General features: G+C 39.7%; 1 protein-coding gene across 11 annotated transcripts in view; it reads right to left on the bottom strand.

Annotated features, from left to right (window-relative positions):
• Positions 1-3,374: 3,374 nt before the first annotated feature.
• Positions 3,375-13,091, bottom strand: part of LOC113009932 (rho GTPase-activating protein 12-like) — a 60,989-nt gene continuing 51,272 nt past the window's right edge. For all 11 annotated transcript variants that reach the window (XM_080293153.1, XM_080293151.1, XM_080293152.1 and 8 more), the window contains 10 exons: positions 11,190-11,271; positions 9,029-9,130; positions 8,072-8,170; positions 7,480-7,582; positions 7,010-7,129; positions 6,490-6,588; positions 6,220-6,297; positions 5,498-5,632; positions 5,014-5,119; positions 3,375-4,735 (listed from right to left, as the gene is read on the bottom strand). In XM_080293153.1, coding sequence (XP_080149279.1) covers positions 4,561-4,735; positions 5,014-5,119; positions 5,498-5,632; positions 6,220-6,297; positions 6,490-6,588; positions 7,010-7,129; positions 7,480-7,582; positions 8,072-8,170; positions 9,029-9,130; positions 11,190-11,271 — 1,099 coding nt within the window. In that variant the 3' untranslated portion in view covers positions 3,375-4,560. The remainder of the gene's footprint in view (positions 4,736-5,013; positions 5,120-5,497; positions 5,633-6,219; positions 6,298-6,489; positions 6,589-7,009; positions 7,130-7,479; positions 7,583-8,071; positions 8,171-9,028; positions 9,131-11,189; positions 11,272-13,091) is intronic.

The raw sequence follows: 13,091 nt of genomic DNA on the forward strand, positions 1-13,091 counted from the left end.
GATACCTGATTTATATGGAATATGGTTGAAGTAAATTAAGCCTAAAATACTTTAGTCAGTCATTTGTTTAATAGTAATTTAACATTATATAATTCACATATAAAACTATGAATTGTAATTTTAAATGGTTTAAAAGCATGCAGAATAGCATATGTAGGCAAGTGTCTGCATCTGTGTGCATGTTGATCATTTTTTAAACACTGATTAGTGCGAACACAAATCATCCAATGTGTGACTACAAAGCAGAGGTGTCAGCCTCGATGACCTTGATATATTTCTAATTAAAACTTCTTATGTTTATTTCCCTGCTGAGTAGCACACAGACTGTACATGACCTACTCCTGGAATCATTTCTCTTGACAGTAAAGTAGCATATATAAAAATATCCGCTCACTTTCTGTGGAAAACGTCTTATCAAGCGTTCTGTCTGAGCACTGGAGTTTCTGACATGAAATGCTCTCGCAGGTCGTGAGCTGGATGTCTGTACAAGCCTGCACATCATATCGGCAGAGTCACAGTTTCTGAGCTGCATGGATCTGTCTGATCTCCACGTTATTTCACACGTGTCTGCTTCCGTGAGTCCTGCGATGGGAGGTGTGACTACACCTCTGGATAACTTCCCCTCAGGGTTGCTGTCATTCAGAGGTTTTGAATTATAAAACTAATCAGCATGAAATCCTGAAGCCTGCAGAAGTGCAAAAAAAAAGACAACCTAAACTATTTGAAATAAAAAGGAAAATAAAGCAGGTCTGTGGCTCTTCACTACTCTCCACCAGGTGTGTCTCATTAGCAGGAAATTCACGGGGGGGAATTCATCACCTTAATTAAGGCTTTGTTGCAGTACAGTGCTCCGCTTCTATAACCCCACTGTGCACACTGCCTGCTGGCTCCATGATCAAAAAGCAGCCATTGTTGAACTCATTAGTTACCTATTGTTTTGCTGCAACAGAAAGTCAAAATCTCTCCTGTAAACAGCCCTGCCCTGGCCTATTTATGGGCTCAAATTGTGGTCATAAATATTTTGTACTTGTAAATCAGTTTTGTATTTGTAAATCAGTTTTGTATGTGTAAAAAGAATTTGTCTGTGCGTAAAAAAGATTTGTGTGTGGACTTAGCCAAAAAATATGTGTGAAACTCTGCACTCAAGTTTCAAGTTACAAGTACGGATTTTGACCCTATTTTTCTTCCTTTCATCTGATTGGCCAATGTCATGTCAATCACAAATTTAACAATCCAATCACATACACGTTACACATACAAATCTTTTTCATGCACACACAAATTCTTTTTACACATACAAAACTGATTTGGAAGTACAAAATATTTATGACCACAATTTGAGCCCATACCTATTCTGACGTTTTTATACACAGAAAATGTGAGTTTAAATGTCACATTCTTGACACTGTGGATGAATTAAAATCTATGATAAATAAAATATATGACCTTCTGAGAACAAAACTAATTTCACAGAAAATTAGATTGAATCAAATATAAAGAATAAATACAGACTGTTCATAAAAGATGATCAACTTTCTGGGTCTGAGAACTGACTCTGATGTGGAAGTGTCTTAACCCTGCAGTTTTTCTAATGGCCTGCAGGGGGCAGAGCCAAAAGGCTGATCGGATAGAAGCCTACTGGGAAAACAACCCTTTGACTTCATTGGTCTGAGTGCTCAGGAAACAATTTCCTGATGAGTGTATGGCTTTTATTCAAATTTCTAAGTCTTATTTAATGCAACATGTGATTTATTTTGCAAATTCTAGTCTACATTAGAGTAAAAAAGGACAATAAAGCCGGGTATTTGTGCCTCATGACAGGCTTAACTGGTACAACCCCAATTCCAAAAAGAAAAAAGGATCTTGTGTGAAATGTAAATAAGAGCTGAATGCAATGACTTGTAATGTTTAAACTTTGAACATTTCCAATTTTAAGACTAAAGAAAATGTTAACGCATTTTAAATTCGATTGCAGCAACGTCTCAAAAAAGTTGGAATGGTGTTAACAAAGGTAATCAGAACCAAAAAGGAAACAGCTGGAAGAATATTCACAAGGTTAATTGGCAACAATTCCCTAACATGATTGGGCTTAAAAAGAGCAAGAAAGTTTCTCAAAAGTACAGATGGGCAGACACCCATCATTCCACCGAAAATGGATCTACAAATTATGAAAAAGCTTCAGAATAATGCTCAACAAAAAAAAGTGGCGAGTTTGAACATCTCATCATCTATACGACATATCATCCAAAGATTCAGAGAATCTGGGGAAAATCTCTGTGAGCAAGGAGATGCAAAATGGATCTTTGGGCCCTCGAGCCCCAGTACATAAAAACAAGCATGAGTGTGTCATGGAAATCGGTGCGTTTCAGGAAATCCTCCAGAAACTATGAGGGAAGTGGGAGGACAGGGGTAAAGACAGTTCATTGTGCCACCAAAAAAGAAGTTTCGAGCTTTACCGTGAAGAAAAAGAAGCCATATGTGAATATGATCCCACCGCTATCTTCCGTGGACTGTTCCTCATTTGAAATGGATGTGTGACAAAGTAGAAAACTGTTCTGTGGTCAGAAAAACAAAACAAAACCCCCAAACAAGCCAAAATGTCAAATTCTTACAATTCATGGATGCTGCACCTTCTTGAGTGAAGATGAGGGACGAGGGTTCTCAGCTCTTGGTCCAAGAGAGGATGGGGTGCATATATTAGTGTCTATGGAATTGGCAGCTTACACATCTTGCGAGACACAAACACTGCTGTACATTTTACAGAAACATATGCTCTCATCTAGGTGTCTTTTTCAGGGAGAGGCTTTTATACTTCATGAAGTTAATGATAAACCACATACTGCACCTTTATTACAACAGCATGACTTCACATAGAGGAGTCTGGGTATCTGCAGTCCAGACCTTTCATCAGCTGAACAAAATCTGAAACCATCATGAAACCAAATATTTGACGCAGCGACCGAGGACTGTCAGACAAGAATAGGACACCATTCCTCTCTCAAAGGTCAGCTGGTCTCCAGTTCCCAGATGTTTGCCGATCACTAAAAGAAGCTAGGATGCTACACAGTTATAAACATGTGACCTGTTGTTATTCCCATTTTAAAGAGCATTCCAGCCTTTCTGGATCGGGGTTGTAATCGACAGGTAGATGATTATGAGCATGCACCGTTTTCAGTTTCTCACTCACAGATCCAAACAGCAAAATAGCAATACTGAAAATCCTCAGCTAGAGTATTTAATAACCAGCTGATGATGTCACAATTGCCATGTCCATCTGCTGCTGAGTTTTAAAAAAATGGTCCTACCCAGCCCTCTGTGTTGTGATGCGGTGACTAAAATGCATGAACAAGTGCAAAATCAACAAAGAACGAAGATTTAGAGTATCTCTTATTTGAGGTCTTTAATTCAGTTAGACGCCAACAGTACTGACTCAAAGGTAAACCTCCACATCCCAGTTCATAATTTTATTTCTCAGGTCTGTTGGTTACACAATGATCACACAATAGTGATTTCTCCCTTGCATCATATATATTTTTAACACTCCAGGCGTACTTATATTTACTATTTTTACAATATATTGCTATTTAATTCATTCATTCATGAATCCATCCACCCTCCCCATTCACATGCACACGCACAAACACTGTACAATATCGTTAATTTGGTTTGTCCCCCCCAAGATGATGTTCTGCCCACTGTTAGATGATTTATTCTAAAAACTAAGAAGGTGGCGTGCAGATGCAATACCGGAGGCGATAACCTTTTTGTGTTCAGAGGACCTTGGTCCTGTTTCTCAGCAAGAAAATACAGAGAAGCAGATTCAAAGAGAGGGGGAATGATCCACTTAAACTAAATGTAAAAAAAGAAAAACTAAACAAACAAAATAAAAAAAACAACAACAAAAAATATTCTTCCCTCCTCTTCTTGTTACAGCGTCAGCATGTTTCACCTTTTCTGTCCGAGGGTAAAGAGTCCACAGTTTGGTTTCCTTCTGTTGGTTCCTCAGTGTGGTTCATACAGGAGTGACTATACAAGTAATGAGATTTACAGTACAGTACATACAAGCTGCATCCAGCATCATAAACCCCCAATACTGCTGCCTCATCTGTAAATACAGCCTACTGGACCTGCTGCTGCTGCTTTGGCCTCAGTCAGTCTGTGCAGTAGTTCAGGCATGCTTGGCCTAGTAAGTAATAATAGTTTTAGGAATCCAGTGATAGGACAGAAGGACGCCACCTTTGCAGTAAAGTGGCACAAATACAGCTGCGGGAGAAAACGAGACTGAAAAGTGCAAAGAGTCCAAACTTTTTGGTCGATAGTTATGGATGTTTTCATTGTATATTTTCGGTTGGCTTTGTTGGTCTAAGATTTTGAAGATCGGAGAAGTCAGCAACCAGAGAAGCCAGGTTGGTAAGAGTTCAGGATAAGCTGGCCCAGACCGGGGCAGGGCGAGGCTGGGCCGGGTTGACCCGAGGCCTGCCACACTAGGTTAGGAAGAGCTCTGCACTGGGAGAGGAAAAGAAGAAAAAAAAAAAGAGAGAGAAGCTCATCCTGTGGCATCTACCTTCCAAAAATGCTCTCATACTCTAGCAGTATAAGCTCTACAATCTGGTTCTGATACACCATGTGGACCGCCATGTTCAGCGTCTCCGTTTCAGGCCGCAGCAGCGTGGGGCCGAATACGATGGCGACGCTCTGGGTCGTCATACGGTTCTCCTCGCCGTAGTCAATCACTCTGGAAAAAATAGATAAACCCATTGTCAGTTATTTACCGTGCAAGGTAATATGGAAGCCAAAGAGTGCTCAGTACTCATTTGTTAATTAACTGAGCAGTCATCAAGTAGATCAATCTTTTTTATTTTCTTCCATTATTTAACACCTTTGAGTTTGCTCATGTTGAGAATGAAGCCCTCTTATGATTGAATATGATTTTTTTTAATATTTAACTTTTGTTTTCCTAGGAGGGGAAAAATCAATCAGGGAAAAATCAATAACATGGTGTGCTGCTCTTACTTCCTGAGGTGTTTGAAGAGAGCCTGCATGGTGTCGTGGTTGGGTTTGGGCAGCTGTCTGACCAGCTCTTTGATCGACTGAACTCGATGCTTGTGGTCAGATATTTCTGCAGAACAAAAGACAAAATCCATCAAAGTCTGGATCCATCACAAAGTTACACCAGCTCACCAGTACAAAATCCAACATATCTTTACTTTCAGTGAGACAATGATGAGAAAAAGTGCACTTCGGTTCACTGACACTCATTTTTAAAGCGTTTTCAGAGAGAGGTTTGGTGACTGCAGCTGACCCTGCCTGTCTTTACAGACCCTTACAGTAAATACAGATGAGTCCCTGGATAAAAACCCAGGAGCTGTAGTCCTTGACTGAGTTTGGGTCTTTGCTGTTTGGGTTCTGTGAACCAGCTGTTTAAAAAGTTAACAGGATTCCACTTAAGGGATACTACAGTGACACTGCATTTATTTACAGATACAGAGACACATACTGATGGCGCTGACAAAGTCGTGGAAGAGACTGTAGGTGAAGAGGGGCTCCGGCAGCTCTCTGAAGAACATCTTCAGGGCTCCTGTGGTCACGTGGATGTCCTCCCACTTCCCGTCTGACAGATTCACCTTCTCATCTGGTGACAAACACATGTGAACACCACTTAAGTATCTTATTGAGAATAAAAGAAAGGAATTCAAGTCAAAATATCTTGTATAACACTGTATGTAAAATATTATGCTCATCTATGACCTGAATGAAGCAGTTTTAGCTTTCTCTTCCTTTCTGTTTAGCTTTTGTCTGGTTGGTTTGAGCAAAAGGTCAATGGAGCTTCTAGAGAGCTGTGTGCTTAGAACATCAACACCATAAAAATCATAGGGTTGAAAAAAAATGTGAAAATGAGCTCCGTTTGGCTCATAGGGATTACCAGATTACCTGTACTCCTAATGTAGAACTTTGACAATATTTAACATGACTTTAAAGAAATATTTACATTAAAAAGTGAGAATATTTAATGCTTTGTAAAGTGTTGTGCCATAAATAGGTGATGTATCACACATCAAATTGTGTTTTTAAAATCGTGTTAAAAGCTCTTTAACTGATTATTATTACAAAAAAGTACGTTTTGAATATTTTTCGTCTTTACTTTTCATTTTTACTCCATTATTCACTTCAGTGGTATCTCTGCAATTAAAGGCAGAGGCAGTTTCCAAGGGCACTTACCGTGATTGACAGCAAAGCGGAGTTTCTGTATGACTGCCAGGTTCCCGCTAACTCTGTACAGCCCGTCTACCGACAGACCTGCAGGGATCAACACCAGGTTATCAGTATCTGTAAATTAACCTTAAAGTCTGAGTAGCAGAAAAGCACAATCAGCTAAAAGGAGACCACAGTCGCACCTTATTTCAGTAGGCAGTAAACCTCACCTTTCTTTTATGACAGGGAAGAAAACAGAGAGTAGAATGATTTTCTCTTAACAGCAAAGTTACTCACCGTTATTCTCCACATTGTCAATGCACATTTTGACAAAGTTCGGCACCGTGGTGTTCTCCCTTTGACACAAACTGGAAAGAGCACAGCCAAACACCTGATCTGGAGACAGAAAATAAAGAACGGTCATAAAACAGACCAAACACACTAGTTTGCTTTCAGATCTCAACATTAGACCTCTGGTACTTCAGTGCTTTTAGTTTTTATTAGAGTTTAAGGTACAGAAGGCGAAAACGAATCATAAATTCCTGATTTATGTGTGAAAACTGGACTCTGATGTCTTAAGCCAAAAGTCTTAAAAGTAAAATAAATAACAAGAAACACACCAAAGCTCACGTGATGCATCCAAATGTACGGCTCTAACCTTAAACGGCAAGCGGTGGTTAAAAAAAAGCACTGATGTGTGCTTCTTTACTGCTGTCATCACATTTCCAAACCTTTGTTGCTTGTAACATCTTTTCAACTTTCCACAGAAGAAATGAAACCGAAAACATTTCGAGTGTTGCTGTTGTTTCTTTGGCACCTTTAATGTATCCCTTGTCCTTGACGGTCTGAAGGGTGGGACGGCCGGTCAGGAGCTTCTTCAGCTTGTGCCTGGTCTTCTTGTGCTCGGCGGAGTCCATGGTGGTTGAGGGCTTCATGGCTGTGGAGGAGACACGAGACAGGACGGTGTTATCCACCATTCGTCTCAGCACGCTGATCGCCATGATGTTTTGGAGGAGTGAAACTGATAAGCTATTGTTTTATAGGGTAAGGAGGGCAGATGAGGTTGCTGAGGCCTTTGACCAAATAGGCTTGTTGTTGTACTTTGTGCTTTCACTCATGTATCCCTTCTGCTCTTTGTTAGAGGAGTCATGCACGTTAGTCATTTACTGCTACTGTAAATATTTGGCATGTGATGATTTGTGGCTACTTTCAGTCATTTTTAGTCACGTTTTATTTCTCGAATCACACCCTGAATGAATGAATCCCACCATTTAACAGCATGCACACCTTTGGCTTTCTTGGAGTCTCTGCGGTCTTTCTCTTTGTCATGTTTCTCCGCACCAGGCGACTCGGGCATGTCCGCCTCTATGGGGTCATCAGACTCACTGGCCTAATACACACAGAAAAAAAAATACACGCACAAGGAAATAAGATACAACCGCTTGTAAAAGTCTCAAAAGGTGCTCTTTGGCCTCTGGAAAGAAAACAATAAACTCTCTATCTTCTCGGTTTAATTTTCATGCTACTCTGCTTTTATGTAGCTTTGAAGTGTTTATTTCCCTTACAGTTGCTGGTTGTAGGTTTTCCATAAATGTGAAATTGCGTTTCATTCAGACCATAAAGCCTATTGTTGGTTAACGTTTTCCCTCAGTGGGTAAAAATGAGCAGCTGCTGTTTAGTTTGTGCTCAGAGCAAAAAGGTAACTGCGACACAGCAGTCCTCTTTGTTTCTCTTATCAGTCACCCACACAATGTCAAACCCGGACGTATTCCTTCATGCTGAACCACAAATCTTCTCACTGCAGATGATTTAAAATGGACTTTATTCTGTTTGAAACAGATGGAAACTATATTGACAGAGTGAAGGTGTTGCTGCTCACATGGTTGCTGATGGTGTCCTGCAGCGCCTTGAACCAATCGTTGACGACGCTGTCGTTTTCTGACTGGATCAGCAGGTCTGTTCCCTGACGAGTCTTCAGCTGCAGAGAGGCACAAATCGTTTTTCTCATAAACATTTTGAGTTTGTGAGTGCAGCACTGACTACTGATTAAAAGCACAAAACATCCGAATCCACCAGAGCGATAGTTTATTCTCTAAACATTTTACAATAACTGCTGGATGTCCTGCATATAAGAAATTGTGAGACCCACCAGAGAAGCTTAAACCAGGAAAAACCTGTTATACTTCATAACTGAGAAATATTAACATCACTCAATGCTTTCTCCACCTGAATATGAAACATTTACTTCAATCAAGCAAGCCGTCATAATCTGCAGTAACATACATGTTACTGTTTCAGTAACTGGCTGTGTTTGTTTTGTCATTTATGTATTTAGATGCTTTAGCAACTCACTGGGGACAGCAGAGGAAAATCATAAAACAAATTATAGCCAAATCTTGCACATTTACATGGCATACCCAAGCACTAATGTTAAACAACATGCACAATCGCTTTTTGATACAATAAACAGAAATAAAAGCTCAGGAGTAAGTGCTGGATTTTTTTGTTTGTGATGGCTTTTTGTTCCTTTCTCATGTTTTCAACGTTTGTTCATAAAGTAAAAAATGTGTTTATTTCATCTGTAAATAACGCTACTAACTTTCTCATGTTTAAAAGAAATTACAATTTCGATTTCAACGCTGTAGCTTTTTCAATAGTTGAAGTTCTTTAAAATGTTTGCACAGATGTATAATATGACAGAGGCGAACAAGAGATTTTGGTCTACAGTTAATAGATTTTATTTTGATTCTGAATAAAAAATGATATGTAAAAACAGTGACGCCTCATAAAAAGCGATAAAAGCAAAAGACTGGATGTTATTTAAGATCTCCCTCACCTCTATAACGTGCTTCTTGCTGGACTTGTCTTTGGAAGCCCAGTCCACTGAGCCGCCCTTCAGATCCACTGTGAACTCTGGTTTCGATTGACCGCCTCCAAACTGGACAGAGACAGAAAAACAATCATATTAACAAACAGAGGGCCTGCTTATATACAGGGTCTCCTTTTTCTTTGATTGTTGAACCATGCAACAGCTCACATCAAAGAAAATAAAAAGTCAAATGATAACGGTGCGCACGTCAGTCAAGTTTCTGCCCAACTGTAAAATTTTCTTAGCTTTTAAAGTGTGAGGAAGAAAACAGAAGAATAGTTTCAGTCGAGGCCAAACACTTAATGGTGAATATGAATGGAGAGTTGTACTACTTGTATTTTCAGCTTTTTCCTTGCAAGTGTATTAGATGTGGTCGTCCTAGTTGCCTACTCAGTGCTCTGCTGCCTAATTTACTGCTGAAAACAAAGGCTTAAATATGCACTTCCCTTCAAAGGAAGACAAGAAATAACATTTAAAATGTCCAACTGCCTTTACGATAGAGTAAAGTGCCCATCACCACCTAAATCAGTACTAGGGACTCAATGTAATTGCACACACTTTGCTTCAGTATTTCCTTTTCTTGGCACACCAGGTGTCTTCACCCTTCAGCCAATTGGCTGACGAGACTGATGACTTTTTGATAGTAGAGTTTAAAAAAAAAAAATCTAAACAATAAGAAAAACAAACAAACAAAAAAAAAAACATGCATTTGATCCAAATTCACATGCATATAAAACGTAACTCCAGTGATTGATCTGTAGTCTTCCTGTGTGCTAAACAAAAACAAAAAAAATGACAAAATCCACCTGTAGCACTCGTTTCACATCAGGAGCTCATAAACCAAAGGCAGTCCAGAAAAGATTGGTTTGCACAAGTACATCTAAAACTCAAGGTAATCCTGCTTGTGTGAGAAATCAATAATTGTGATGCCCTGCAGATCTCCATCCCAGTTTTCCATTTCTAACCAAACAACTCTATGATTAAATTAAATCTACATCCTGTTTGTCAACCCAGAGATTAGCAAGTAATGACAGCAATATTGTCCCTTTTTTTGAGTCATGCCAGTGAATATTAGTCAGAGCATGACAGACAGCAGGAAGATGGCATGCAGAGAAGTAGGAAGAGTTGGAAGCACGCATAAGGAAGGAGGAAGAACATACAGAGGAGGCTCGGTTGAGCCTTGAGCAGCCAAAGGAGACATCAGGTTGTTTCTTAGCTGACGGCCTCCAGTTACTCAACAGTGACAGGAGCAATTCAGGGAAGTAGCCGCTCTGATAGTATGGCTGAACAGAGGGATGGAGGGAGGAATAAAAGAAAAGGATGATGGGAGGATGAGGCCAAAGGTAAAGAGATGGAGGCATGGAAAGAAAAGGACACATACAGAAGAGAGAATATTCAACTCCCCCTCAGTGACCTAACAAACAGCCTGAAAAATGTTGTGCAAATTTTGAAGAGATGGGGTTTATATAATAACCCCAGATGCAGGGGAATAAGTACAGAATACAGAGGCATGCTTAATTAATTCGGAAGTTTAACCTGTCACCGAGTTTCTTAACCACCAGCTAACTATATCCAACAGGTAAAGGAACAGTTAGCAGCCAGGCTGCCCTTGAGACTGAGATAACAGAAACCAGATAGTCATCCAATTCAAAAGCTTAAATGCACACAGTGTTTCTTAACACTCCTACATCTGCCCTTCAGATCAAAGGAACTGACCTGCACTATAAATAAGCAGAACGACCTTTCCACTGAGACTGACCTTTTTCAGGCCTCACTGAGTTAGTGAGACTTCACCAAAAGGAGAGGTTACCTCCAAAATATTCCCTAATGTATGAAGTTATGGACTGTGTTAACAAAGCTGCAATCAAAATTGAACTGTACATAATGAAAAGGATACTGCTGGGCATACATCTAATCATGAAAGTCGGTGTTCGATACAGGCTGTGTCAGAAGCGTAAGAAAGTGAACTCAGATGAAAAAGTCCCTGAAGGAGGTCTTTCAATACAACAGAGCAGCAGAGCCACATTAGTAACTCTTTTCAATGGCCTTTAATGTTCACAAAACAGTGTGTGGCTCTGTTTTGATACGAAACGACAGCTTTTAATGGCAGCAAGTTTCTATCACTCACCCAGCTAGTTCCACCTCCCTGTCCTTTGGCAAACAGGAGCGTTGAACCTTGGAGGACGGTCCAGGAAGAAGTCCAGTTCTTCCTGTAATGGATGTAAATAATAATAATAATAATAGTAACAAAAAAAACATACTTCATGTACTTAAAACAAGTGCTGAGATTAGAGACAACTACATCATGTACATGCAAGACAGAAAAGAATTGGAGAAACATTCACGGGATCGTTTCTATTGTTAATTTACTGAGAGTACTTAACTGCCTCCTTTTTTGTTTTTCAATCTTTTTGTCCTCCACTCATCCGACAGGGTAAAAGACGGACATAGTCACTTTAACATCACCCACAAGTTTATGAAGTCTAGTTTTAAAGTCTTAAGATAAGCATCGTTGCCATCAGCATCGCCGTCTTGCTTTTGAAGCGAATGTGATGAACAAGGGGTGGGTCTAACTGTGAAGCTCTGGCCAGTGACTTGCCCATCAGAAACCAAATAGTATAACCTGGATACATCCTTTCTGACCCTTAGAATGACCAGCATGTACCAAACAGACTTCAGTATGACCTGAGAGGAGTGACTGAGGACATTAACTCATCTGGAAAATGTTTACTGAGGTGAAATGTATGAGCCGATTTCTCGTATACTTCGATAGGATCTTAAGTCTTTTTGCAGCCTTTTATTAGCTATCCTCCTTGTGGCTAATAAAAAGAATGCAAGTTCAGGTTCTTCTACATTTGCTTCACTTTTCATAGAAAGAAGCTACGTCCATTTAATTTATTTTTTTTTCTAATGGCGTCTATAGCCTGTATTTCAACTGGTGTAACAAAATAATTTCCAAAATATTGGAAAAACAGTATCGTGTGTCATGCTGCATTGTTTGGAATTTATAAAGAAAAAAGTAATGACAGCATGCATCAATCTTTAAGTTTATCATTACAAAGAAACCCTAATGTGGTAAATAAAAGAAAAAAACAAAACATCTGCATGGGCTAAACACATTACATCAGCGTCGCATAGCAGGCTGTGATACTCATACTCATATGGGAAGAAGTTCAAAAAAGCTTCTAAGATAGACTACCATGCCCTGGATGACTCAGAACCTACACAGACAGGCTGTGAAATATTTGACAGTAAAGAGATATCCTAGCAGCAGCATGGTGTCCAGAGACTACAGAACGTCAAACATTCAATAATGATGGGCAAAATACCTCTGCTGAGCAGGTAGGTCCTTTATTCAACTTCCTCTCACAAAAAGCGAGAGCAAAGGATACCGCTGACTGACATTACAGGGTTGGTAAATACTTTCAAGGGTTACCTAGGCAACTGGAGTCTGACCAACCATCAGCCACAAAGTACTACATAAGTTAATTGTTTCCAGTGTGGACCCTCTTTGAGAAAGCAATTAATTTGGACAAATTGTGGCCTATTTTTTAACAACACAATGATTCCTGGTGCAACTTACAGGGAAATGTGCAAAAAAGCTTTTATTATTATTTTTTAAATCATGAGGGGACTAGCCTAATAAGAGAGACCCTCTGCTGTGCTGATAATAATACTGAGAGAGTATTACTCACTGGGGTTGGATTTTCTCTATAGTTCGATTGTCCTATCATCCCCCTGCGGCACTGCTGCCATGGCGGCAGAGAAGGTTAACCTTCACCTAATAAGAGTAGTGATATCCAACCTCCATAATGCACAACGTGTAAGCGACAAACAGGAGCGCCGGGTGTTATGAAACATTTACACACTGACAATGTACAATGTTGACTGATTTGGCTGACCACGATTATTTGATGTAGTGGCAGAGATATCAGCTGAAGAGCTAAAATGGTGTTAAGTCACAACATTAGCTGATTCTGTAGTTTAGTTCTACTAAATAATTCAGTTTTTTTCCACTGTGTAAAATATT

Source organism: Astatotilapia calliptera, chromosome 18, assembly GCF_964374335.1.
Source record: "Astatotilapia calliptera chromosome 18, fAstCal68.1, whole genome shotgun sequence".
Classification (NCBI taxonomy): Eukaryota; Metazoa; Chordata; class Actinopteri; order Cichliformes; family Cichlidae; genus Astatotilapia; species Astatotilapia calliptera.